Below are 25,438 nucleotides of genomic sequence, written 5' to 3'. Positions count from 1 at the left end.
AAGTATAACAGAACTTATTTGGCAGGCGAAACCCCGAGGACAAACCATCCAGGGRAAAAAAATTGAGTTCACTGTGTTTTCTATTGGTTTTCTATGGGTAACTAGATTTGAGGCACCTGGTTGCAGTTCCTATGGCTTCCACTAGATGTCAACAGTCTTTAGAAATTGGTTGATGTTTTTCCTTTGAGTAATGAAGAAGTACGGCTATTCAGAATGAGTGTCAAGCCAAGTGGACTCTTTTGTTTGGGGCGCGCGACCTGGAGCTCGCTCCACTTTGATTTTATCCGCTATTGAACACAGTATATTCTGTCATAAATTTTATCGATTATTTACGTTTTAGGATACGTAAGGATGGATTAGGAAAGTTGTTTGAAATGTTTGGACCAAGTTTACAGGTAACTTATTAGATCATTTGTAGTCATGTTGGGCAAGTTGGAACCGGTGTTTTTCTGAATCAAACGCACCAAATAAATTGACATTTTGGGGATATAAAAAAKGATTTTATCGAACAAAATGACCATTTGTGATGTTTCTGGGACATATTGGAGTGCCAAGAGAAGAAGATCTTCAAAGGTAAGGCATGAATTATATCGTTATTTCTGACTTTCGTGTCGCACCTGCTTGGTTGAAATATGATTTTCATGTGTTTGTATGGTAGGGTGCTGTCCTCAGATAATCGCATGGTTTGCTTTCGCCATAAAGCCTTTTTGAAATCTGACACGGTGGCTGGATTAACAAGAAGTTAAGCTTTATTTTGGTGTATTGCACTTGTGATTTTATGAAAGTTAAATATTTCTAATAATTTAATTTGAATTTCGCGCTCTGCAATTTCACCGGATGTTGTCGAAATGTTCCGCTAGATGAACGTCTAGCCGTAACAGGTTTTAAGCAGGACATTCATACGAGCCTTAAAATCCAAACATAATCCATGCACTCATATGCAACATGTAAAATKAGGCTTTTTTTGCTGGCGTTCTATAAGAACTCCCCATTGTTCTGCCACCAACTTGAAGTGCATCGCCCTCGTGGGGCAATGTTTGCAAAACACAGAAAGGCATCTGTTGTTCTTTGAGAGGCTTTGAAGCCATCTGTTGGCCATATTGGCACTCCCCAGTAGGAGCAGTCCTCCATAGGAATTATACAATATTTAAATGAAATGTTTTCATAGGAAAAATTACATGTATTGAAGTATTTTTGTTGTAGTGGGGACAGTAACTTTAGTAATCTTTAAAAAAAGTATACTTTAAGGAAAATGTTTTTATATATATTTACATTTTAATTTTTTATGTTAGCTCAGATAATATAATTTAAAAGTATGCATTAAGGTGTCTGTAATAGAATAAATGTAGAAAAAACAAATGCAGACATGAATACATGCCTTTCTAGCTAAATGCATTTAGATAAGAGGAATACCTATGTATGAATGCTGTTCATTGACTACAGCGTTCAACACCATTGTCCGCTCCAAGCTCGTCACCAAGCTTAGGACGCTGGGTCTGAACACCTCCCTCTGAAACTGCATCCTAGACTTCCTGACGGGCCGACCACAGGTGGTGAGGGTAGGCAACATCACCTCCACCATGCTGACCCTCAACACGGGGGTCCTACAGGGGTATGTGCTTTGTCCTCTCCTGTACTCCCTGTTCCCCCACGACTGCATGGCCACGCACGTTTGTTTGCTGACGTTTGCTGACGACACAACAGTGGTAGGCCTGATCACCGGCTACTATGATCACCGACTTACACTGCCAGGTAAGTGACCTGGCAGTGTGGTGCCAGAGCAACGACCTCTCCCTCAACGTCAGTAAGACCAAGGAGCTGATCGTGACTACAGGAAAAGAGGGGGCGAGCATGCCCCCGTCCGCATCGATGGGGCTGCAGTGGAGCAGGTCGAGAGCATCAAGTTCCTCGGTGTCCAAATCACTAAAGACTTAAAATGGTCCAAACACCCATGCCCAGTCGTGAAGAAGGCGCGACTATGGCTCTTCGTCCTCAGGAAGTTGAAAACGTTTAGCATGGGCCCTGAAATCTTCAAAAAGTTCTACAGCTGTACCATTGAGAGCATATTGAATGGCTGCATCACTGCCTGGTATGGCAATAGCACCTCCCTCGATCGCATGGCGCTACAGAGGGTGGTGTGGACAACCCAGTTCCTCACTGGGACCGAGCTCGCTGCCATCCAGGACATCTATATCAGGCGGTGTGGAAGGAAGGCCCGGAAAATCGTTAAAGACTCCAACCATCCAAGCCATAGACTATTCTCTCTGCTTCCACACAGCAAGCAGTACCGGTGAATAAAGTCTATCACCAACAGGCTCTTCAACAGCTTCTATCCCCAAGCAATAAGAATGATATATAGCTAACAAAATAGCTACACTGTATATCTGAGTTAACCTTGTATCTTTAATTACCTTTTATTTTAAGTTGTTCACTGTCTCTGCACACTTACAGGGCCCTACACACTCACACACACACTCACTCCATCATATGCTCACTTACACATAGTATGCACATACATGTATACTGACTCTACACACATGCACACCCACTCACATACAAGCTACTGCTACTCTGTTTATCATATATCCTGTTGCCTAGTCAACTTACCCCTATACATATCTACCTCCAGTATTCCCGTAAATTGTAAATATGGTATTGTAACTGACCCTGTACAGTATGCTTATTTGCTTAATTATTGTGTTCTTCATATTTCTTCTTATTTCTTGGGTGTTTTTTCTAGTATTACATTGTTATTGATTAYTGCATTGTTGGGTTTTGAGTTTGCAGAAAAGAATTTCACTGTGCTTGTGCATGTGACATAACTTGAAACTATAGCTTCCAAAATATTTTTTACAACGGTGGGGGGAGTGCCAAGATGGAGGAAAGGWGGCTTCAACACAGCGCCCCCAATTAGTCATCTAGTGTTTATATATAAATTATTGGTTGTACCCCATGAGAACCCAAAATATAGGCCAATAGAAACTCTCGTTTGTGTTGTAAAACGTTCTCCGTTTGGAGTAAATGGTTTTGAAACTTTTTTCAACAGAATAATGTAGTGGATACACTCCTGGTAAGGAAAAATTGACACAGCAAACCATAACATGTGACTCTTGTTTTTTTCGACTCTGCCTAAACCATAAAGAATGATAGAGGACTCTTCTTTGTATCTTTCATATTATGGCGTCCGTAAGTACACGGGCAGTGCAATTGAGGCCATTTCCATTTTGAAGTAGTCCATTTTATTCTTCTACTACTTCTATGAGTTGGTAAACAAACTAAACCGGTGAATACTACCACCTGGAATTAGTATAGAACAGTATTAGTATAGAAGAGGTATAATGCCAAGATTGGCGATTTACTGCCACCTGAAGTTATGGAATGTTAATTCACAAGCATAATTAATTGGCTACAGATGGAACTATGTGATCCTTCCTTAACCCATAGGTCAGGTTTTCCCAAACTCGGTTTTKCACTACACAGCTGATTCAAATAGTCAACTAATCATAAATCTTTGATCATTTGAATCGGCTGTGTAGTGTCAGGGCAAAAAGCAAAACGTGCACCAAGTTTGGGAAACGCTGTCATAGGAAGTCCCACCCAGTTGACAATTTCAAAATTATGAAAGTCCTCAATGGCGCTGCCTATGCTAACAYAGGCTTTGGGGCACTAGAGTCCTCTATCTAACTCTATGGCCTAAACGCATTATTCCGTCTCTAATCTGTGCTTCCGTACTCATAGCCGTCAGAAAGATCATACTACGGTCACTTTTATACAGGGCCGACTGTAAATCATTCTCTGTCCTCCCTTACGATGGCGTTTTTACAATTTATTGTCTTGATCTTCATGGCATCTTTTTGTATTGGTAAGTAGCTACTTGACTAGCTCATATATATTCTTCTATGTTTACAGTCTTTTTGACAAACCCTTCCTTGTCTAACGAGTCGCTGTCACTATATATTAACAGTTACAAAATTAGACTTGGATTCTGCACAAATACATCAGTTARAACTGCGCTATGAAGCAGTCGTGCTTTTTTCTTCAATTAGTAATGCCAGATCATGGAAGATATTTTTGCTTAATTCCCACTAGGCACATACTGGTGGAATCAACTCAACAAAATYTACGTTGAACCAACGTGGATAAACGTTGAATTGACGTCCATGCCCAGTGGGRTTTTCTTTGTAAAACGTAGCATACATTAGGCCTGTTCAATACTTGGGACATGATGCAGTCTGGTTCTTGCCAGATTAGTATACCAGTCTCTTTATGCAACTCCCATTTTTGTAGCCCGAGATATAGGTAAATATGAAAAAAGTGTTCTGGTGTCACCTTTCCTCTCTGTATATTTACTGTGCAAATATAGAATACCATATTCGCTGCAACTATTGCAGCAATACGTTAGGTCTGTTTTAAATTTGGCACATGATGCGGTCTGGTTCTTAACAGAATGGTATACATTTCTTGAGCTGAAATAAAAAAAATCACAAAAAGCTTATTTGTCGAAAATGTTGTGCACAAAATTGTTTACATCCCTGTTAGTGAGCATTTATCCTTTGCCAAGATAATCCATCCACCTGACAGGTGAGGCATATCAAGAAGCTGACTAAACAGCATGATCATTACACAGGTGCACCTTGTGCTGAGATCAATAAAAGGACACTTTATAATGTGCAGTTTTGTCACACAACACAATGCCACAGATGTCTCAAGTTTTGAGGGAGGGTGCAATTGGAATGCTGACTGCAGGAATGTTCACCAGAGCTCTTGCCAGATAATTTAATGTTAATATCTCTACCATAAGCTGCCTCCAAYGTCGTTTTAGAGAATTTGGCAGTACATCCAAACTTTCTAAATGGCAGAAGAAAACAAATCTCTGGACAAGTTAATGGAAACATAGCTGTTGGCAAGAGGGCAGAAACAAGACTGGCACCCAGGCTAGTGCCTTGTTCCAATATCTGAATAGAAATTATGTCTCGTACTAAAGTCTGCATCTGACCTAGTTAACAACTTTTATTTATACTAACAAACTAAACTGTGGGATCTTCACAGGTGAGACCATGGTCATCGGTGAGCCTACCAGGCCCAAGTTGGGCATCACACAGCTGTCCTCAGTAAGATATAAATGACTATGTGTGAAACCAACAGATCTAACATGTCTCCTCCAGGACCAGGTTTGATGGAAACTACACCGATTAACTCAAGTAGTTCCCTGTTAACAGTTACCAACTGTATAACTTGTATTCTCTATTCTAGGGAATATAGCCCAGTACTTGGTTCATAAAGCATTCATCACATCTATTGAAAACTCCATATTTCTAGTAACACCAAGCCTGTTTCACCAAGCCTGTACTTTCACACACTCGAAACAAGTTATTTTTCAACTTCAGAAAGACAGTTGTTGTGGGGTGCATTTTTTCATCAGAGATTCCATACCTGAACTGTAGAGCATGTGGTTGTTAGGTTAGAGATGTAGGGGGTTATGACTGAAAATGTTAATTGATAGTTACTCGCTGACCTCTCACCTCTGACCTTCCCCATCTACCAGACAACTGACATCTGCTCAGACTGCAGCCAGATCATTGAGCTATTCACAGACATGATCTCCAACACTGACACCCAGGTGAGTACCCATTCTGCTGAAGTATGTCTTATTTCATTTTATTGTTGTAGCCAGAGATAACACCCTGACCAGAAAGTGGTACTTCAAGTAAATATGAAAAAAGCCTTCTCGTCTCACCCCCCCCCCCCCCCCCCCCATCTTTCAGTTCCCGTTTATTGTTCCATCTCACCCCCCATCTTTCAGTTCCCGTTTATTGTGCAAATATAGAATACCATATCTTGCAGCAACTCCCTTACAGTATAGTCAACAGAGACTACATTATGTTGAACTCTGCGCTTGAAACAAAGTCTACTAGAAGGATGTCAAATTGACATGTCATTGTGCATCTCACCCCATAACAAAGTGAGCCACCAATAGTGTACTGTAACTGTATATGTCCCTATGTTAATTGTTTAGGAGCTGATCCACAACACCCTGGATGCCCTGTGTCTGCGCCTCCCCATAGATGAGGCGAAAAGCCACTGTATGTCCCAGGTGCATATGTACCTGCCCCAAGCCCTCCAGTACCTCACTGGCATATTGGTGAGTGCCTGAGAACTGCAAACATGCAGAGAAAGGGAAGTCTGGTTTACAACGTAACCATCCAAAAATGTTCCTACATTGTATCATGGGCAATAATGTTGTTATTCTATAACATAAGGACTTTTCAATTGCCTTTCTCCTTCATATCTGTAGAAGCCAGGTGAGACGTGTATGGTTCTGGGCCTGTGTGCTGTCCGCTCAGAGAGAAGAGCGCCTGAACCGCTTCCTCCCACTTTCACTGACATCCATCTTTCGAATGCTGTACTTGACTCAGGCACCAGCCCAGAGGTGAGTGTGAGAGCTGAACTTTTGTACAGTCTAGAAACGGAAGTCTCTTCCCTGCCCTTCTTTGTTTTTGTCAATGTGTTTTTCAAGTTCTGCATGATTTGTAATTTTTCTGTCTGCACTGAATGCTCTCTCACCAGCTGATCTCCTCTCTAGGTGCAGATCAGCCCACAGTGTACCTTCTGTGTTTATCTTATGAAGAAACTGGAGAGCATGTTGCCTACAGAGAGGACTGAGGTAACTCTCTCAATAAGTCTATATTAAGTCTATATTTTTCTCACAAGTGTCCACACTCACTAACACGCAGACACATTTTGTTGGACACCCTTGACCCTTACAGGATGCCATAGTGAAGCTAATGGATGAGGTGTGTGGCCTCCTACCTGCAAGCTACAAAGACAAGTGTGAGGACTTCATCAACAAGTATGGAAAGGAGATTGTTGACTTCCTGCTGTCGTCAGCCGCCCCTCACTCCATCTGTGCCCTGCTGCACCTGTGTCTGTTCCAGGAGACCCCCAGCATGGGTGAGTGGGGTGATTTGGTCAGACCAGAGCTCTCGTTTCAATCATAAGGTTATATGTGTGTGGTCTCATACTGATATGACTGTGGGCTACACATTTCCTTTCTACTCTCTCATCTTCTACCCTCATCGTTCATGCTCTCCTTGATCTGTAGATTATCTCTGTCTCCCTTGGCACTGCTCTTCCACATTGTAGCCCTCTGTAACCCTGACCCTCCTCTCCAGAGATGCCCCTCCCCTCTGACTGTGATTCCTGCCGTACGCTGGCGGTTCTGAGCCGGCTACACCTGGGTCTCAACGCCACTGAACCTCAGACCTCCTCTTTCCTCCAGTCTGTCTGCCTGCATCACCCCAATGCCATCCCCAAGGTCTGCCCAGCCCCTATGCCCTACATCCACCCCTTAGCCCCTACATGTTTATTTAGTGTATGAGAAGCCCCACAGAGCTTACGCAAGTTTCCTCTACTACCAGTAGAAGGAGAATAGGCCTAAATATAGTGCTCTGTGCTGTAGTCACCGTAAGATATAACAAAAAGCTTTCAGTTGTGTTTAAAGCATTGACGTCAGTTTCATTGTGCCTGTCTTTGTGTTCTATCCAGTGTGAAATGTTCACCAAACTCTACGGTCTCAGACTACAGAAGGTTCTGGGAAGCCAAATGGATGCTCCGGATACATGCGAGGTAATTAAACCATTCCCATCCAGCCGTAGGAGGGTCCTCCTCTGATTCTACAGTGTCTATAATCCCCAGACCACTTCTTCTAATTACTAACCATGACCACTGTCCCATTGACAAGTGGTTTGATTGTGTGTAAGATGACTGAGTCTTGTCTTAGTTAGTATGGGCTCCAGAGTGGTGCAGCGGTCTAAGGCACTGCATCTCGGTGCTTGAGGCTTCACTACAGACACCCTGGTTCGATTCCAGGCTGTATCACAACCGGCCATGATTGGGAGTCCCATATGGCGGCGCACAATTGGCCCAGCGTCGTCCGGGTTTGGCCGGTGTAGGCTGTCATTGTAAATAAGAATTTGTTCTTAACTGACTTGCCTAGTTAAATAAATGTAAAATACGGATATCAGCTGACTATACAAAACTTTGTACTGAGTGTACAAAACATTAGGAACACCTGCTCGTTCCATGAGACTGACCAGGTGAATGGGATGATCCTTTATTGATCATCCCAGTMACTTTTTAAGTCCACTTCAATCAGTCTAGATGAAGGGGAGGAGACAGGTTAAAGAAGGATTTTTAAGCCTTGAGACATGGATTGTGTATGTGTGCCATTCAAAAGGTGAAAAATATTTAAGTGCCTTTGAACAGGGTTATGAGTTTTTCACGCTCAAGTTTCCCATGAGTGTCAAGAATGGTTCACCACCCAAAAGACATCCAAACAACTTGACACAACTGTGGAAGCATTGGAGTCAAACTGGGCCAGCATCCCTGTGGAACGCTTTTGACACCTTGTAGAGCATGCCCTCGACATATTGAGGCTGTTCTGAGMGCAAAAGGGGGTGCAACTCAATATTAATAAGGTGTTTCTAATGTTTTATACACTCAGTGTATATCTCTTTGCCCTCCAGAGAGCTGATATGTGTGTTGCTGTGAAAGAGCAGCATCTTCTGGGGAAGAACCAGTGTACCTGGGGACCCAGTTACATCTGCAAGGACTTGAAAACTGCTCAGGGGTGTGGTGTAAGTAAACTAGATCTGCCATGGGCCCGGTTTCCCGATGGCAATAGAACGAGTGTTTTTAACGATGCATCTTTCCTACAACGATCGTAGATGTAACATGCGTTTCCCAAAACCATGCAGAGAGAGCGGTCGCTAAGTGTGTCGTTGGAGCGTGTGTCGATACTAGTGCTGCTCTCGGATCAGGTTTCTCCTTTCAAATCTTTAACATTAGAATTATTTCACAATACTGACGGATCAGCACCTAGAGAGATATTTCCACCTACGGCTGTAAATATTGACGTGGCTAATTATAATGCTTACCCAATCAAAATGCACTAAATAACCGATTTGGCACATTATTGCGCACTTGCWAGGCTACACATCATGAAATATTGAGATTAATTAGACAGTAGCCTACAAGTAGCAAAATAACTCAGCCTACATTTCATGTTCAATCAGTTATTTCAATATGTTATACTGTACGTTGCTTGTTTGTATCGACTGCAAAGACATTGGCAACTTTGTATTTGTAGTCAACTTTATTCAACTTAGTTTTTTTATTGGTGGTCACAGAGACGGATAAACCATGTGATTCCATGTTTAGCAAAGATCTTCTGTGTATAAAAGCATCTAACGACAAACTAACGACAACAGCTGGTACCCATACAGCTCATTGAAATAATGCTTAATTCCTCCTGAAAAGTGATAATTAAAAGCTATTTTATCATGTATACTTGCATGCCTTGGTATGTCATAGAATGAAGCTGTGAAAAGAGATGAATTATTGCTTATTCTACAAAGATATTCTAAAATAGCCTGGACACATTTGTTGGTACCCCATAGAAAATATAAATAATTGGATTATAGGGATATTTCAAACGAATTAGTTTCTTTAATTAGTATCACACGTCTCCAATCTTGTAATCAGTCATTCGGCMTATTTAAATGGATAAAAGTAGTCACTGTGCTGTTTGGTATCATTGTGTGCACCACACTGAAYATGGACCAGAGAATGCAAAGGAGAGATTTGTCTGAGGAGATCAGAAAGGAAATATTAGACAAGCATGGTAAAGGTAAAGGCTACAAGACCATCTCCAAGCAGCTTGATGTTCCTGTGACAACAGTTGCAAATATTATTAAGAAGTTTAAGGTCCATGGAACTGTAGCCAACCTCCCTGGGCGTGTCCGCAATAGGAAAATCAACCCCAGATTGAACAATGGTGGACGCCAATTACTTTTGTCAGTTTCAAGTTATTACAGAGAAGAAAAAAAAAATTGTGGTGGGATGCCAACAAATTTGAGCACGTCTGTAGCAGGCTACGACTTCCTTAGATTTGATTAAGTGCAACGTTAACAGCTTGGTGATTTAACTATGCTCCTATGAAGGTTCTAACGAACTTAGCCTTAAGATGTTTTTGGGAAACGGTCTTATCTAATACAACCTAAGCTATAAGTAAACAAAAAATATAGTAYAAGTCATGTCTGCCGTGGTGTATTGTCTGAAAAACAACCCGACCCACAACAATGTTTCGCTGCCTTATTTCTGATCTGGTTTTATTTTGATACAACTCCAGATGGTAGACTTCTGCCAGAAGTTGATGAGGAACTAGAGCTGAGAACCACTCCCAGAGTTCTCCCTCCATGGATGAAGCTGATGATTTATCTGCATTTATTACCTGCCAAATATATGTTTTAGTATTGCACTATTGCCTTTAATAACTTTTCTTTGCCACAGTTGAAATTAAATATTTTGTCAATTTCATTTTACAGGTCATCTGATATTGCACTGAGCAATTTGAGTAAAATGTTTGTGTATTTAATTCCTTGATTTTCACTTCTGGTAGGCTGTTGTAGCACTGAGATGATTTGATGTCAGGTTTGATTTGCACTGGGTAGGCTGTTATGAGTACAGTAAGTCATTTAGTCAAGCAATGTAAATAATTGACTTTAAATAATATTGGACCTATTTAAGCACATATCCACAAGTATAACAATTTACATTTGAAATGTGACTTTTCAGTTGTCTGTAATAAAGGTAGGTAATAGTATCTTCATATAAAATCAGTCATAATCAGGAAGAACATAGTACAGTAAATTAAAGTGGCAAAGTGTCCTGTTGAGAAATCAGTAATGTGAACATTTTAATAATGCATTACCTTCATTTAATGTACAATTGTTAGATTTCATTTTTGTGATCCAACTAAATGTACATGTGAGTATTTATCCTATAATGCTTACAATAGGAACATCCTTTTGCAACCCTCACTATTTGGTAATGTCAACATTTTATTTCTTGTTTTTACTTCCTTGTTTCACAAATAAAATAAATAAAAGACCCAACCCAAATCAATACATTTCATCCAAAAAGGTAAAACATCAATGACTRGAAACACATTTCAAAGCTGGTTTATTCCACCATTTACAGTTAGAAGTTGAAGAACAAAAAATAGTAGACTTTGTTTTCTCTATCCAAAATCCTCCAATAAAAAGTCCTGGTCCTCATGTGGTGGGGGCTTACCCTGAGGTCATCTTGAACAGTGTCCAGTTCCACTCTAGTGGCTTTTTGGGGCTCGTCTGACATGTGACATCTCTCTCCTGTACAATCAATCTTTCAATGCCTTATTCACGCCCCTGTGTGGTTAGTTGTGTCATCTTCGTTCTCTCTTCTTTTCCAAATCTGGAACACAGAACCACACATCAACATAACTGACAGTTACAGGGAGTCAGTAACTTATCTAGACATAAACCTGTAAATTAGAGAACAGCATATGGTATAATCAGTGGTGAATGTGACACAATAGAGCTTACCTGAATGTAGGCCTCCGACAGTGTGATCATCTGGGGCAGGATATCTGTCACCTGCAAGTCCTGGAGCTCGTACCACTTCCCAGTGCCCTTCAGTGACCAAAAAAAAAGGCACACATTAGCACCAATAACTGAACAGGATGAGTATTTATTTCACAATGTCATAAAATACTGCACATCTAAAGCTCTGCAAATGTGCACCTCTAGAGTACACTAGGAGAAAGTTCTGAAAATGCAGCTGTCACTTACATGATGCAGGACATGTATTCTGTATGCCCCCTCAGTGGGCTTCCCATCGTGCACCACGTTGGCCACCAGGTCATAGGTGGTGTTCTTCTCTGTGACCTGTGCCTCTTCTGTCAGGTACTCACGAAGGTCTACGTTCCTGGTCAAGGAGCAAATGCAAGGAGTCAAAAACACAGACATGAACTCATCAGGCTGAGCATGATGCTAAATTACCATTGAGTACATGGGGAAAGTATGCAACAGTCTCTTACGTGATGGGAAAGTTGACGATGGTGGGGTTCTTCTCCACAAAGAAGTTGTTCTTGGTGAACCTCTTGATGCAGAAGATGAGATAGGGAGGCAGCTTGAGCAACTGGAACCTTTTGAGGAAATTCTCTTTGTAGGTTTTATACTCCTAAAAGAAAACAGGAGTGTGAAGGGACCAGAGGAAAGGGCGAAGAGGTGAGGAAAATCAAGAGGTGATAAAGCACTTAAGATTATGTCAAACAGAAGCTGAAGTCTCACAGGCCATCCTTCCAAATCTTGTCTCGTTGACTCGACATTTGAAAGATTTTGCTTAGGATGGGAGCGCTGGCTGTTAACACTCACTTTTGTTTTAATAACCTATGCAGCATTAGTTTTGTATCCTATGGTAGCTAGCTTGATGCAAGTCAGAAACATTTTCAGAAACAACATTGGTTGGTAGAGCAACTCATGCTAAATATTTGTTTGGCTTAATAAGTGGCAACGCATCACTAGTTTCCATCTAGCCCACCCGTCACGTTTTTTATGTTTGWGGCTTTCAAACAAAACGTGAGAAGCCTAGGCTTCTGAGGCTACTTTTCATTTAACTTGGTGGGAGAGATGGTTGGCTTGAAGATAGGAGTGCTAATCCTCTGAGCTAATGTAAGTAGGAGTTTGAGGGCAGTACCTTCTCTGTGTTGCCGTTAAACTTGGCCAGGATGTTGAAGAGGGGGACCTGTGGGATGATGAGCTGCTCCTTCTCATCCTTGTACAGTGGGGCTGTGGGAAGGTCAAGGGTCAGGAAGAGGAAGGTGGACTCCGACATCTCCTCCTGGTACTCCTCCTTCAACAGCAGAGCCACCTTCTCTTCTGGTGGCTGGAGAGAGAAAAGCATGTAACATTAACAATTTAGCTTTTAAAATCTGTAATCATATTGAAGTCATGAATTCACAAGTAAAGATTTAAACTTTGATACAATGATGCAGTCTTCTTTTTACAAAGGTCTGACAATAAGCCACTCGCCAAATCTGGGTGAGGAAGCTTCTTGGAGAATATACGCATGGAACCTTGGAACACTTTGGTGAGGCTTGCTATATTGGCGAGAGATGAGAAAGAAGAGGGAGATATCTTTGTTAATATCACAGGTTGTACAGTGAGGCAGACAACACTGACTTATAAGGACAATGAAAAAGGATTAAGTCATATCCTTCCCCAACATCACTCCCTCGACCCCAGTCATCAGTCCCCTCCACCTCCCACTCACAAGGTTTCTTCTTGGTTCCTCCCAGTGCACCGTGCAGAGCGTTCATGAACCAGGACAGAAAGTCCACAGCATCCCCTGCAGGACAGAGACCAATCAGCAGATTTGCTTATTTGCAACAAAGGGCAACACATACATTTTACTGTACTAAAAACATTTTGTTCTTGAGAAACAAGGCTCTCGGCCTAACTGAATGTGATATAATAAAATCCTGCCTTGCTTGGTGATCTGGAAGTTCTTCTTGCTACACAGCACTACGGCCTGCAACATCTCGTGGGGTGACACGTGGGCCTTGAAGTTCCGGGGGTTCCACAGCTTGCGCATCAGCTCACCGAATCGCTGCACCAGCAGGAACATGATGTCACCAGGTGGCCTACGGATGCCGCAGTAATTCTCCTCTTCCAGAAAGTAGTTCCGCAGTGGGGGCACATTGGACAGGGCCTGAAGGGTTAAAGACAGCTCACCATAATCATTTTACAATTTAGTAATTTAGCAGACGCTCTTATCCAGAGGGATACTTAGTAGAGTGCATACATTTTCGTACCGGTCCCCTGTGGAAATCGAACCCACAACCCTGGTGTTGCGAGCGCCATGCTCTACCAACTGAGTCACATGGATGATCATCATACAGGAAAAGGTTAAGCAGCATGTGAATGGTGAGAGGTCTGATTCACCAGTGGATACTCTGTGGTGGATAACAGTCTTACCTGCAGCACCACATTAGCGTAGTCATTAGCCTTGATGTTGTTGAGCCCCACTATGCCAGGCAGATAGGTGGTGCCATCATAGGCTCGATACAGCTTGCCCTGCTTGTCCAATCCAGAGATGTGCTGTCTGGTGAATGTGGGCTTCAGTACATACTAAACACAAAGAACAAAAATATATGACCACCTCCATTATTGCACAAACCATGGCTGAACATAAACTATTGGTTTAGCACCATTTAATCAGTGCATGTTTGAATTAATGCATCTGACACCTCTGAAATGGTCTTATTACAGGGTTAATGTGTGCAAACCCATCTCTGTGGACCCACCGTGATGTCTTCCAGCGATGAGTCAATGATCTCGTAGTTATCTGGCAGACAGTAGAACTTAAGTGTGTGCAGATTGAGGAACACATGGTGGGTGAACTGCACACTGTGAGTATAGGCATGGGACTTCAGACCTCTACCTGGAAGAGACACACACACCAGTTTAGGTCGAGGTCAAATCATTTCTGAAAATTTTTCAGGTAGGGAGGGAGGTAACAACGTTAATCTGAAGTATTGGATGATTTACCTTGGAAGTATTTCCCACAGATGAGACAAGCATAGACGTTGATGTGGGAGAGCGAGATGGAGCACAGCTTCTCAAAATCAAAGTCAAGCACACTCCTGAAGACAGAGGTGTTAGAGGTGAATGACAAATATTACACATTCAGTGTTAAAACCAGTGGACGTTTAACGTTACCTATTGATTGTGTCGAGGTAGGGACAGTGGCGACTTCTGCGATCCTCGGATGAACGGCCAACTTTCACAGGCACTGTAGCTATAAGACAAAGAACATATCAACAAACAATTCAGTGTAACTCGCTAATTTGATGCCTAGCAATGACAACAATCGTAGGTATCTAGTTAACATTAGCTACGTTACACCAGAGATTTCTGTTTACAAAAGGCCTGTGGGTAACACTAACTTAGTTAGAAGTTGCCAGAAGATATTTACTATACCATTACGCTTGAACTGCGCTGAGTTCGGAACACAGTCATGGTTACATTAACGCTTCGAACACACTGACAGCGTCTTTGCGCAAAATAGTATGCAGCATCATCTGGATATGTATGCACCAAAAATTCAACATTCACCTTCTGCTGCCATTTCTGTCAAGACATCCATGCATACGTATGCACCTCACCGAACACACTGCAAACTGCATCTGCAACGCTGCAAGGCAAACGCAGCGTTTCATTGAAAATTAGTGTAATTCTGGTGTGCCAAAATGCAATGATGCTGTCGGTGTGATCGAAGCATAAGACACCGTGGAGCCGGAGCGAGATACGAGTTGGAAAATGTACCTCAATGACAGTGGCTACTGGTATCTAGCATGAGGACGAAAATKACAATTTTCCGGGGAAATTAGCAGTATTTCAATCTTCTCAGTGAAGCGGCGTGGATAAAGGTAAAATTTGGAATTCAGTGGCATATCCCAGCCCTGCATTGTGGTACGTTTTCCAACCTGATGCGTATAAACACTAGATGACGAGGGGGGGGACTGCTCTGCTTCTTGACACAATGCCCACTTAACCTGGAAGCCAGCCGCACCAATGTGTTGGAGGAAACACCGTACACCTGGCAACCGTGTCAGCGTGCACTGCGCCCGGCCCGCCACAGGAGTCGCTAGTGCGCGATGGGACAAGGAAATCCCTGTCGGCCAAACCATCTCCTAACCCGGACGACGCTGGGCCATTTGTGCGCCGCCCCATGGGTCTCCCGGTCGCGGCCTGCTGCGACAGAGCCTGGACTCAAACCCAGAATCTCTAGTGGCACAGCTAGTACTGAGATGTGAGCTTAACATAAAAACAAAAAATATATAAAACACATTTTCCTTAAAGTATTTATGTTACTGTCCTCACTACAACAAAACAAATAGATGTAATTTTGTCCTTGAAACATTTAACTGAAGTAATGTAGAATTCCATTCATTCCTATGGGGGATTGCTCCTACTGGGGAGTTCCAATATGGCCGACCGGTGACTAAAGCCTCTCAACAGCCAATACATAGCGTCAGCAATCCAGGGTTTATATACATCATTTTTTCTGACCCCATTTCTCACACAGGCTCCAATGTGTCTTAATGTAGTTTTTTTTTTTTTTTACATGTGCAATGTCACGACAGGAACACAGTTGATACTTCAACTCCTGTTGAAAGAAAGATGGTGGAAGTGGATGCCTTGTTCGAATCAAGCAGCGCGTCGAGCAAAGTTGGTGAAGACGAATGTTCTGAATGGCCAACAGTAGTAGCGAAAACTGGAACAAAAAGGAAATTGGAGTATATGTGTATGTATGATAATGAATCGCTTCTTSTTGGGATGCGTTTGTTGAGTAAGGATACATATGTGGGAGACCCGTTTGAGGAGTTGAAAATGGTGAAATATGCTCTGGGAAAAGTGGAGTCTGTCAGAGTGACCAGGAGTGGTCTTATTTTGATTAATTGTATTTCTGAAGAACAGAGGAAGATTGCACTGAGCCTCAAAAGAATCTGGACAACATACATGTTGTGTTTTGAACTTCGGAGTAGAGCACCCGTCAAAKGAGTCATYTCAGGGGTGACGACCGATGTTCAGGCTGAATACCTGAAGTTAATTCCTGGTGTGGTTGGTGCCCGGCGCTGACACGCTGGGTGAATGGAGAAAAATATGAACGTCTGTCAGTCCTGACAGTTAAAAGTTAGAGCGGAGGCGATTAAAATAATTGAGAAAACAAGTGACACTAGTGAAGATATGGTAGTGGATGCACCACAGCCTGTAGTAAAGGTTTGCTGCCAGTCAAAAGATAAAGGTGGATTTTGTGGTGTTCATTGCCACAGTTATAAACTGTATGGCACAAGTCTCAAAGAAGTCTGGACATTATTGTGGCTGCGGCAGAAATGTTTTTGGGATGTAATGATTTTACATCTGAAGACTTGCAAGGGGTACTGGCTCCGGAAGACCCGCCCTCCCAGGTTCCCTTTGAGCCCGTATAGGGATCAGAACTGTTTTATTTTTTAACAGAAAAGTAGGTTCGTTTAGTTTATTTTTTGTTAAATTTTTGGGGAATCCTGTTTTCACCCCGCACAGTAGGTGGCGGGATGCACATTAAATTGTGCGATCTGCAATATACCATAGAAGTGGGCTGAGTCACAGACGTGATCTTCCTGTCTGGTTTTGCACCCCCTCGGGCTAGTGCGGTGGAGTATATCTTCGTGGGCTATACTCAGCGTAGTAGGTTGGTGGTAAGTTGATAGCCCTCTAGTGGTTTGGGGGCTGTGCTTTGGCAAAGTGGGTGGCGTAATATCCTGCCTGGTTGGCCCTGTCTGGGGGCATCGTCAGACGGGGCCACAGTGTCCCCCGACCCATCCCGGTCTCCAGTTTCTATGCTGCAATAGTTCCTATCTTATCTGGTGTCCTGTGTGAATTTAAGTATGCACTCTCTCCCTCCCAGAGGACCTGAGCCCTAGGATCATGCCTCAGGACTACCTGGCCTGATGACTCTTGGCTGTCCCCAGTCCACCTGGTCGTGCTGCTGCTCCAGTTTCAACTGACCTGTTCAGACGTGCTACCTTGTTCTGGACCTGCTGTTTTCAACTCTCTCTCTACCACACCCGCTGTTGACCTCTTGACCTCTGGATGCTAGGCTATGAAAAGCCAACTGACATTTACTCCTGAGGTACTGACCGTTTGCACCTTCCTCAACCACTGTGATTATTATTTGACCCTGCTGGTCATCTATGAACATTTGAATATCTTGAAGAACAATCTGCCTTTAAATGGCCATGTACTCTTATAATCTCCACCCGGCCCAGCCAGAAGAGGATTGGCCACCCCTCAGAGCCTGGTTCCTCTCTAGGTTTCTTCCTAGGGAGTTTTTCCTAGCCACCATGCTTCTATATCTGCTGTTTGGGGTTTTAGGCTGGGTTTCAGTATAGCATTTTGACATCTGCTGATGTAAAAAGTGCTTTATAAATAAATACATTCGATTGATTAAAGAAGACGTGTCTTAATGTATTGCGTTCCCGACCCCTGTGCAGTTCAGTGTAAACAATCGTAACGGTAGGGTCGGTATCTTCTGGCAAAGCTAGACGGACACTTTTGATGCTGGGATCTTGGCTAGTTGACAATACATTAGTCAGCTAGAACTAGCTACCTACCAACAATGTTATTTAGGTTAACTGGCTAACTGGGCAAGCAAACATTAATATATACGTTTGGAAATAAACACCAGCTTGTTACTAGCTTGCGTTAGGTTATACACGGTTTGAAATCGTTAACTACCTTCGTCGTCTTCCAAGTCAAGTTCTCTCTCCCGTTTTACAGAGACCATCGTGTTAATCTTTGTTGCGTATGAAAAACAGAGCTGATAATAATATAACTAAAGCCAGGGTTGAGTTGATTTTACTAGTTGCACACCTCCAAAACTCCCGGTTTCAATATCAAAATGGCCAACCAGAGTTTAACCCCATATRTTCAAGTTGACTCTGGCAAAAACAGAACGGCGGAGATTGAATAGTTCTAAATATTTTGGGCCTCTAAAGAGCAACGCAGTTTTCAAACAACTTTAAATAAAATAATTCATGAGAATAAAAAATGTGAGAGAAAAAAAATAATTTGCAGGGGTAGAAGCTTGATCCGAAAAAATAAATTATGGACAAGCTCGTAACTCCGTGTGCAATTCCAGTTAGACAGCAGCCCAGCCCACTTTGGAATGGTCACTAGTTACCACAGTCACAAAGTCATACACCCCGCCTATTTATAATTTTTATCTTCTTAAAATGTGATTTTTAAACCTTACCTTAAACACAATGATAACCCAATGTCTAACCATAACATTAAATTAAGATCAAAAAGCACGTTCCTTTTTGTTTTGATTCGTTTTTACGATAGCCCATTTTGACTTAGTGGATGTGATAACTAGTGGTAAATCCCTTTGAAAGATTGATTAACGTTATGATGCAGCTTGTGGTGTTGTGCATATAAAGAAGTACTAATGTTCCATCTTAAATACTAAATACATTGTCCATCATCTCTCACGATGGAGATTTTGCGGGATGATGAAGAACAAGAGCTCAAATATAAACGTACGGGTCGTTTGGACATGAGCCATGGTTTCTTACACCACATTCGAAGGAACCAGATTGCCAGGTGAATCACTAATATGAGCTAACATGCCGTGCGGGGTGTATATTTGTCGATCTATTTAGTCAATGTAATCAATTATGAGAGCGTGCAGTTGTTTAGTTTCGAGGGTTTTCTTGATAATGTTGAAATTCATCGCTAGTACGCCTACTCACTCCAACCTCTACTGGGCATGCGCACAACGTCTAACAGAGAACTGCCCCTCTTCAGAGTATCAATACCAGATATTGCTCTCTGCTGTGTACAACTACACCCATCATGGATATTGTTAGAAGTTGGACACTCACAATCATTCCAATGGTTTTAATTAAATTGCCTTGTTACTCTCTAATTGATATAAATAATGTTTATCTTACTGCAAGATTCAGACACTGACTTATCACTTTGATGTCTTGCAGAGATGACTATGATAAGCAGGTAAAGCAGGCCAATGAGCGTCAGAGGGCCAGGCTCACCACTACCCCCCGACGCCCCCGCCGGCCAGATATCCAAGTGTACCATCCTCGACGTGGAAGTAAGAAAACACTGCTGCTAGTATGAACTTCTGTCAACTTGGAAGACACAGTTTAGTGGTGATGTGTATGTATGTGTCTCCAGATGGATCTGAGCCAGGAGTGGGTGCAGAGACTGAAGAGTGGAATGAGAGTGGGTCGAGTACAGAGCCAGAGACCCATGGAACTGAACTCTTCTGGCTGGACTACCAGGCTGACTCTGGCTGTGTCACCTCCTTCATTGTACACAAGGTCTGTCTGTCTGTCTAGTGTCTATTTTTTTATGATGGTGCTCATCCTGTGCCCTCGTGACCTGTTTCCTGTCTCTTAGGAGGACAAGCCAGAGAGGGTGGTGGAGCGTGTAGCAGAGAAAAATGTTCTGGACTCAGCCATGAGGGTGGCACTGCAGGCCCGGGTTCGAAAGGAAATGGATAAACGTCTGGACAAACGCTGAAGAAAGTGAATGAAGTTAACAGTGATGAGAGGGGGGAGGAGGAGTCAGAGGCCTCTGTTTACCCTCCAGCCATCCCTCTTCCTGTATGTAATGAATGCTAGTAGCAGAGGACTACTGTGGACCCACATTCTGAGGGACTGTTAACCAGGATCTGAATGACGTCACACAGCCACGCCGTCCCCTCTGTGCTAGTGTACAACCATGGGGAAAAGACTGACTTACAGAAGGGTAAAAAGAGAGCCGTCCTCACATCTCTTGTATTGGGCTGGCATCTCTGACCCTGGGTCATGTCTGTAAGGGGCCCTGTGAAACTGCCGTTGTCTTGTGGTTGAATGGACCATTGGCTGTCAAACTGCTCCAAAGGACAGAGCTGAGAACATGAGCCCCTATCTGAGCCACACCAGGGTAAGGCTGGGCAGTATACTGTATTTTATAATATACCGGTATTGATACACGGACTGGTTTGGGGTTTTACTTTATCTTCTGCATGATCAATGCAGCACATACAACAATGTTGATGACAACAATGCTGTTTTCATTTTGCTTCTTAATATAAATCTACAAGCATTCTATAATTACACTTAGTTTCTGTTTCTTACATCTGTAAACAGCTAGTTTGACTTTTCTTAGCAAGTTGGGCCTAAATCCTGTTAGCCACTAATGCTAATTGCTAGCTAGCTAATAAATGTACTGAATCAGAGCAAACGTAATTAGCTATACAGCCTGATAATACCAGTGCTAGTGAAGACCTAAAACAGCATGTTTGTGCAACAGTATCTTCTAAATCAAAGAGGAAGCAAGAATGTTAGCTACATGAAGAAGCTAAGAGAAAACATTCAATGTAGCCACAGATTGAAGGATTCCCTAGAAACACTTCTCAACACTTTTGTTCCTAGTTCCTACCCTGTCACAATAACTCCTACCTGGCATGTTCATTAATTGTCATGTCAAACAACACTGTATTCAAAGTGCCAACTATTCTAATTCTATAGTTAGAATAATAATCATTCTATTTCCATAATTCCAACAGTTCACCCAAGTGTTTTTCTCTAAATCGCAAGTCAAATTGCAATTGCAACATTTGGTTAAAAATAAGGCATAGATTGTTTGCCCATATCGTGCAGCCTTACGTGGAAATGATCTCAAATGAGTGCAACAAATGCAGAAAGGTATTAAAATGCAGATTTTTTGGGGGGTGTTGAAGTTGAATTGAACAGTATAAAACAATCCGAATGGAGAAAGACCCATTGAAATCACTTAGAGTGTATGTGTTTCCACCCTAGAGTCATACACTACTCATAAATAACATTTTGAGCTTTTATTATTCTAAAACACAAAATACCGTCCACTTTTTGTTTTAATACTGTGATGTGATATTTTGGCCATATTACCCACCAGAGGCCTCCTTTTTTTATTTAACCTTTATTTCAACGAGGCAAGTCAGTTAAGAACAAATTCTTATTTTACAATGACTGCCTACCCCGGCCAAACCCTCCCCTTACCTGGACGAGGCTGGGCCAATTGAGCGCCGCCCAATGGGACTCCCGATCACAGCCAGTTGTGATACAGCCCAGGATCGAACCAGGGTCTGTAGTGACGCCTCTAGCACTGAGATGCAGTGCCTTAGACCGCTGTGTGCGGCAGTTTCAAGGGTGCGTGCACACAAACCTTGCATGCGGCAGTTTTCCCGCAAAGGTTGGTATTTATACATTTTGAACTATTCCCATGCAAAACTCAGACCATGCGTACCCACAACTTCTAGTTGTTGTCTGATCAACTGTATTGCAAGCAAATATTGTTATTTTGGGGGAAATCGAGGTGTTTGATGCACAGGAATTATAATAATGGTAGGCTAATATCATTAAAACCTATAGGCCTAATTATAAAACAGATGCATTTGTCATTGGTAAAAAGATTGCATAGCAGCATGTCACCCAATATATTTTTTACTTTATTATGTAAGCCTAAATCATAATCTTATTGCAGGGCATGTCTCTCCTTTTCTGACATGCCGCTACATAAAATATTATGCTACCAGTTATCCATCACTCATTCAATGGCCAACCAAGCTAGAAAGTAAATAGACCGGTAGCCTATGACAGTATGGTTAGGCTACAGTATTGCTGTGCGATAGGAGCACGACATAATAGCCTGTTTAATCTCAACGCCTATACCACGGAGATAGACTCACAATCATGTATTGATAAACAAAATATTTCACAACAATTCATATTTTGCATAGACGTGTGGACTGTAGGCAGCATTTACTTTGAAATTGTTCAATAGAAAATCAATCTTGCAGAATGCGTGGCCTTTTCTCACTGTAGACGTCATGCATTATTTGTTTAAAAAAAGTAACTGCAAAAGATTAAAACATTCTGCCCACACCTCTACAGAAATGTGATCACATTTGCCATTGCGCTTTCCTTTAGCAACTATCACGGCCCAGTTCCAACATCTCCAAATAATACAGCAAATGAGGGCGTTGTTGTTACCATAAAAGGTGAATGGAGGGCATTTTCCCAGCAGAGTTGTAGCGCTCGTTCACACACACATATGGTTTAGCTCTGATTTACCAATGAAAACATGCGTATATGTTCTGTGCGAATGTTTGATAAATCCCAATAATTTGTTTGCATGCAAAKCCTAGAATCTCCACGTACGCCAGAATTTAGTTTGAAATGTATGCACGTTGATAAATGAGGCCCCAATCCCCAAAAACTGTGACGCCACCCCTGTGAATGTGTCTTTCACCACACAGTGACATCCTCTTCCCCATAGAAAGTGTGCTGTGTTTACAAAATGTACCTTTTGTTTATATGGATGTGGTTTAAATCCATTGGAGGCTGCTGAGGGGAGGACGGATCATTTTAATGGCTGGAATGGAGCAAATGAAATGGCATCAAACACATGGAAACTATGTGATTGATGTATTTGATACCATTCCACCCATTAGGCTCCAGCCATTGCCACAAGCTCGTCCTCCCCAATTAAGGTGCCACCAACCTCTTGTGTTTACATTTTATTTGGCAAAGTGATGTGACAGTTATGTATTTTTTGTTGTTTTCATGAAAAAGTTACCATGTTGATTTGCTGTCTGCAGGGTTACATTTGAGGTCACTGTGACTGAAACGATATGGTTGTGTTTTGTGATGACTCAATATGACTAAGGCAGGAGAGCAAATCAATTGGTCGTAGCAGATTCTTGTTTGTGTAAAAAATGTGCCGTGGTCATGACTTCTCTAATCTAATTTATTTTTGATTGGCCTATATGTTCTAAGAGTTTTATTTTTTTATACTGTCATTTTCCGGAGAGATCCTTATTGTTTCAGTATTACATATATTAAATATATTTATTTTACAAAGGTGTATATTGTATATTTCCMAAAAATCTTTGGATGTTCACTGTTTACAGATTTAGTGTGTGTGTACACAGTTTTGTTAAAGGTGAGCGAGACTGTACGTTACTCTATCCTTCTCTTTCTCCAACACACAAAAAAAACAATTTTCCAGGTCAATGTTTTAATTTACGGCCTGGGTGATGTATGGTGAGGGCTGTACCATTAGTGTGGGGGATAAGGTCATTGTCATGGTTGAAATTCCAGATGTGCTTCATGCAATCCTAAATTATATGGACAGATTAGACTAGCGAATGTTATGGAGTGAACAGAAAGTACAGGCCTGTATAATGGGAAAATAACTCACCTCTCTCTAGGGGCAATGTAATGTTACTATTTGTCACTAGGGGGCAGCATCTATCATTTTTACTTAGACAGGGAACTGAAATGTTCCAGTTTGATGTTCAATACAACACAATTGATCCAACTTGTATTTTTCCATCTATTCTCCTTCTTGATGCTCTTACACCATTCCCATATTTATACGGTTACAATTTCTCTTTCAATAATGACAGGTGTGAACATGTTTAGACTAGGTTTACACAAATGCATTTGAGTTAAATGCCCTCAACACTTTCATACCCATCAAATAATTATAAGTATTGCACTGCAATGTTACTTATTTTGGAAGACTTTTTTGGTTCCTTATTTTGGAAAATTGACTAGCATGGCTAAGTTGTGTAACCAGAGTCAGCCATTGAACCAGAGTGATAGTATCCTGCAACCCTAAGAAGTCACATGGCTAACCTCCATTCATACCACAGGCCTACTGACACTAGTTCACTAATGCAAGGTCATAGAGTTGTATAGAGATCGCAACATTGTATCTTTCCCATTATAGCGTCTGTGATCGCACAACAGCGCCATTGAGGCCATTTCYATTTTGAAGTAGCCAAATTTCAGCTACTACTTCTATAAATTGGTAAGCAAACTAAAAGGATGGATACTGCCACTTGGACTGTGTTGTTTGAACAGGTATAAAGCCAAGGTTGGAAATGTACTGCCACCTGCATTTATGGAATGTTTTCTCACAAGTATAATTAATTGGCTGATCCCTCCTGATGACCTGGATGGAATTATGTGATCCTTCCCTAACCCATAAGAAGTCAGTTGACTACTTTAAAATGGTCCTCAGTGGTGCTGCCCATACTAAAATGTTTTTTGGGGCACTAGAGTCCTCAACACAACTCTATGTGCAAGGTATGGAAACTTTGTTAGAGATTAGATTAAAGAACTAACTAAATGTTTTTTCCTTGATCTGTGGAACAACTTGTTCCTAAGGGACTCAACAATCCCATCCAAAGAAAAATAGAAAGGCAGATTAGAACTAACATTTCAGTGGACAAACGGCTGATTCCCACCGTTTGTGGACGATTAATTCATTGTTTTCAGCAATGCATGAAAATATGTAACTTTTATCCCAGAGCCACATGCCTGGCCAGTCTTTGTTGCTGTTACATAAAACCCCTTTTCAGGAGGAGTGGTCTCTGTGATGCTATTGGTGGAACAAGGCCACCCCCCTTTGGACTCCTGTGTTATAAAAGGTTCACATGTTAAGACTGCATGACTGACTAGACAACAATATTCCTCCAGCAATGACGGAATTGTAAAAATAAAACCAGTGTAACTCCATTAAATTGAGATACTGGATGAGATCAGAGATGCATAGATATCAAAAGTTCCTTCTATTATAATTTACAAAAGCATAAAAATCCAACAGTAAAATTAATTATGTTTCTATGGTTCACGTAACCGCATTGCATAACCCTATAAATTGTATTTTTGTAGCTAGAGAAGTTGCCCTGAGGCCACAGACCTATGGGCTTTGAGAGGTAATGAAAAAGACAGACAGATTAGATTAGTGTCATCCATACACCAGAGGAGGCTGGTGGGAGGAGCCTTAGGAGGACTGGCTCATTGTAATGGCTGGAATGGAATAAATGGAATGGTATCAAACATATAGAAACCACATGTTTGACTCTGTTCTATTTACTCCATTCCAGCCATTACAATAAGCCTGTCCTCCTATAGCTCCTCCCACCAGCCTTATTCTGGATGGAAGCACGGCATCAG

General features: G+C 41.9%; 3 protein-coding genes across 3 annotated transcripts; 2 read left to right on the top strand and 1 right to left on the bottom strand.

Annotated features, from left to right (window-relative positions):
* Window positions 1-3,584: 3,584 nt before the first annotated feature.
* On the top strand, window positions 3,585-10,955 carry sftpbb (surfactant protein Bb). The gene is made up of 11 exons (XM_024001526.3): window positions 3,585-3,862; window positions 5,050-5,111; window positions 5,546-5,620; window positions 6,017-6,142; window positions 6,296-6,430; window positions 6,584-6,664; window positions 6,768-6,951; window positions 7,173-7,315; window positions 7,546-7,626; window positions 8,526-8,636; window positions 10,190-10,955. The coding sequence occupies exons 1-11, from the start codon at window positions 3,811-3,813 to the stop codon at window positions 10,223-10,225; spliced, it is 1,086 nt and encodes a 361-aa protein (XP_023857294.1). The 5' UTR covers window positions 3,585-3,810; the 3' UTR covers window positions 10,226-10,955.
* A 180-nt stretch (window positions 10,956-11,135) lies between these two features.
* On the bottom strand, window positions 11,136-18,325 carry LOC111974025 (ubiquitin carboxyl-terminal hydrolase 39). The gene is made up of 13 exons (XM_024001525.2): window positions 18,162-18,325; window positions 14,601-14,679; window positions 14,430-14,524; window positions 14,186-14,322; window positions 13,857-14,009; window positions 13,365-13,590; window positions 13,153-13,227; window positions 12,912-12,979; window positions 12,577-12,765; window positions 11,918-12,060; window positions 11,670-11,805; window positions 11,424-11,510; window positions 11,136-11,292 (listed from the first exon to the last, which is right to left on the bottom strand). Exons 1-13 carry the CDS (start codon window positions 18,208-18,210, stop codon window positions 11,239-11,241), a joined length of 1,491 nt encoding a protein of 496 aa, XP_023857293.1. The 5' UTR covers window positions 18,211-18,325; the 3' UTR covers window positions 11,136-11,238.
* Window positions 18,326-18,821: 496 nt separating this feature from the next.
* LOC111974027 (UPF0561 protein C2orf68 homolog) lies at window positions 18,822-20,061 on the top strand. The gene is made up of 4 exons (XM_024001527.2): window positions 18,822-19,028; window positions 19,421-19,536; window positions 19,620-19,765; window positions 19,845-20,061. The coding sequence occupies exons 1-4, from the start codon at window positions 18,919-18,921 to the stop codon at window positions 19,965-19,967; spliced, it is 495 nt and encodes a 164-aa protein (XP_023857295.1). The 5' UTR covers window positions 18,822-18,918; the 3' UTR covers window positions 19,968-20,061.
* The last annotated feature ends 5,377 nt before the right edge of the window (window positions 20,062-25,438 follow it).

This window comes from Salvelinus sp. IW2-2015, linkage group LG15 (assembly GCF_002910315.2).
Source record: "Salvelinus sp. IW2-2015 linkage group LG15, ASM291031v2, whole genome shotgun sequence".
NCBI classification, from domain to species: domain Eukaryota; kingdom Metazoa; phylum Chordata; class Actinopteri; order Salmoniformes; family Salmonidae; genus Salvelinus; species Salvelinus sp. IW2-2015.
This window is presented reverse-complemented; position numbering and strand designations above follow the sequence as displayed.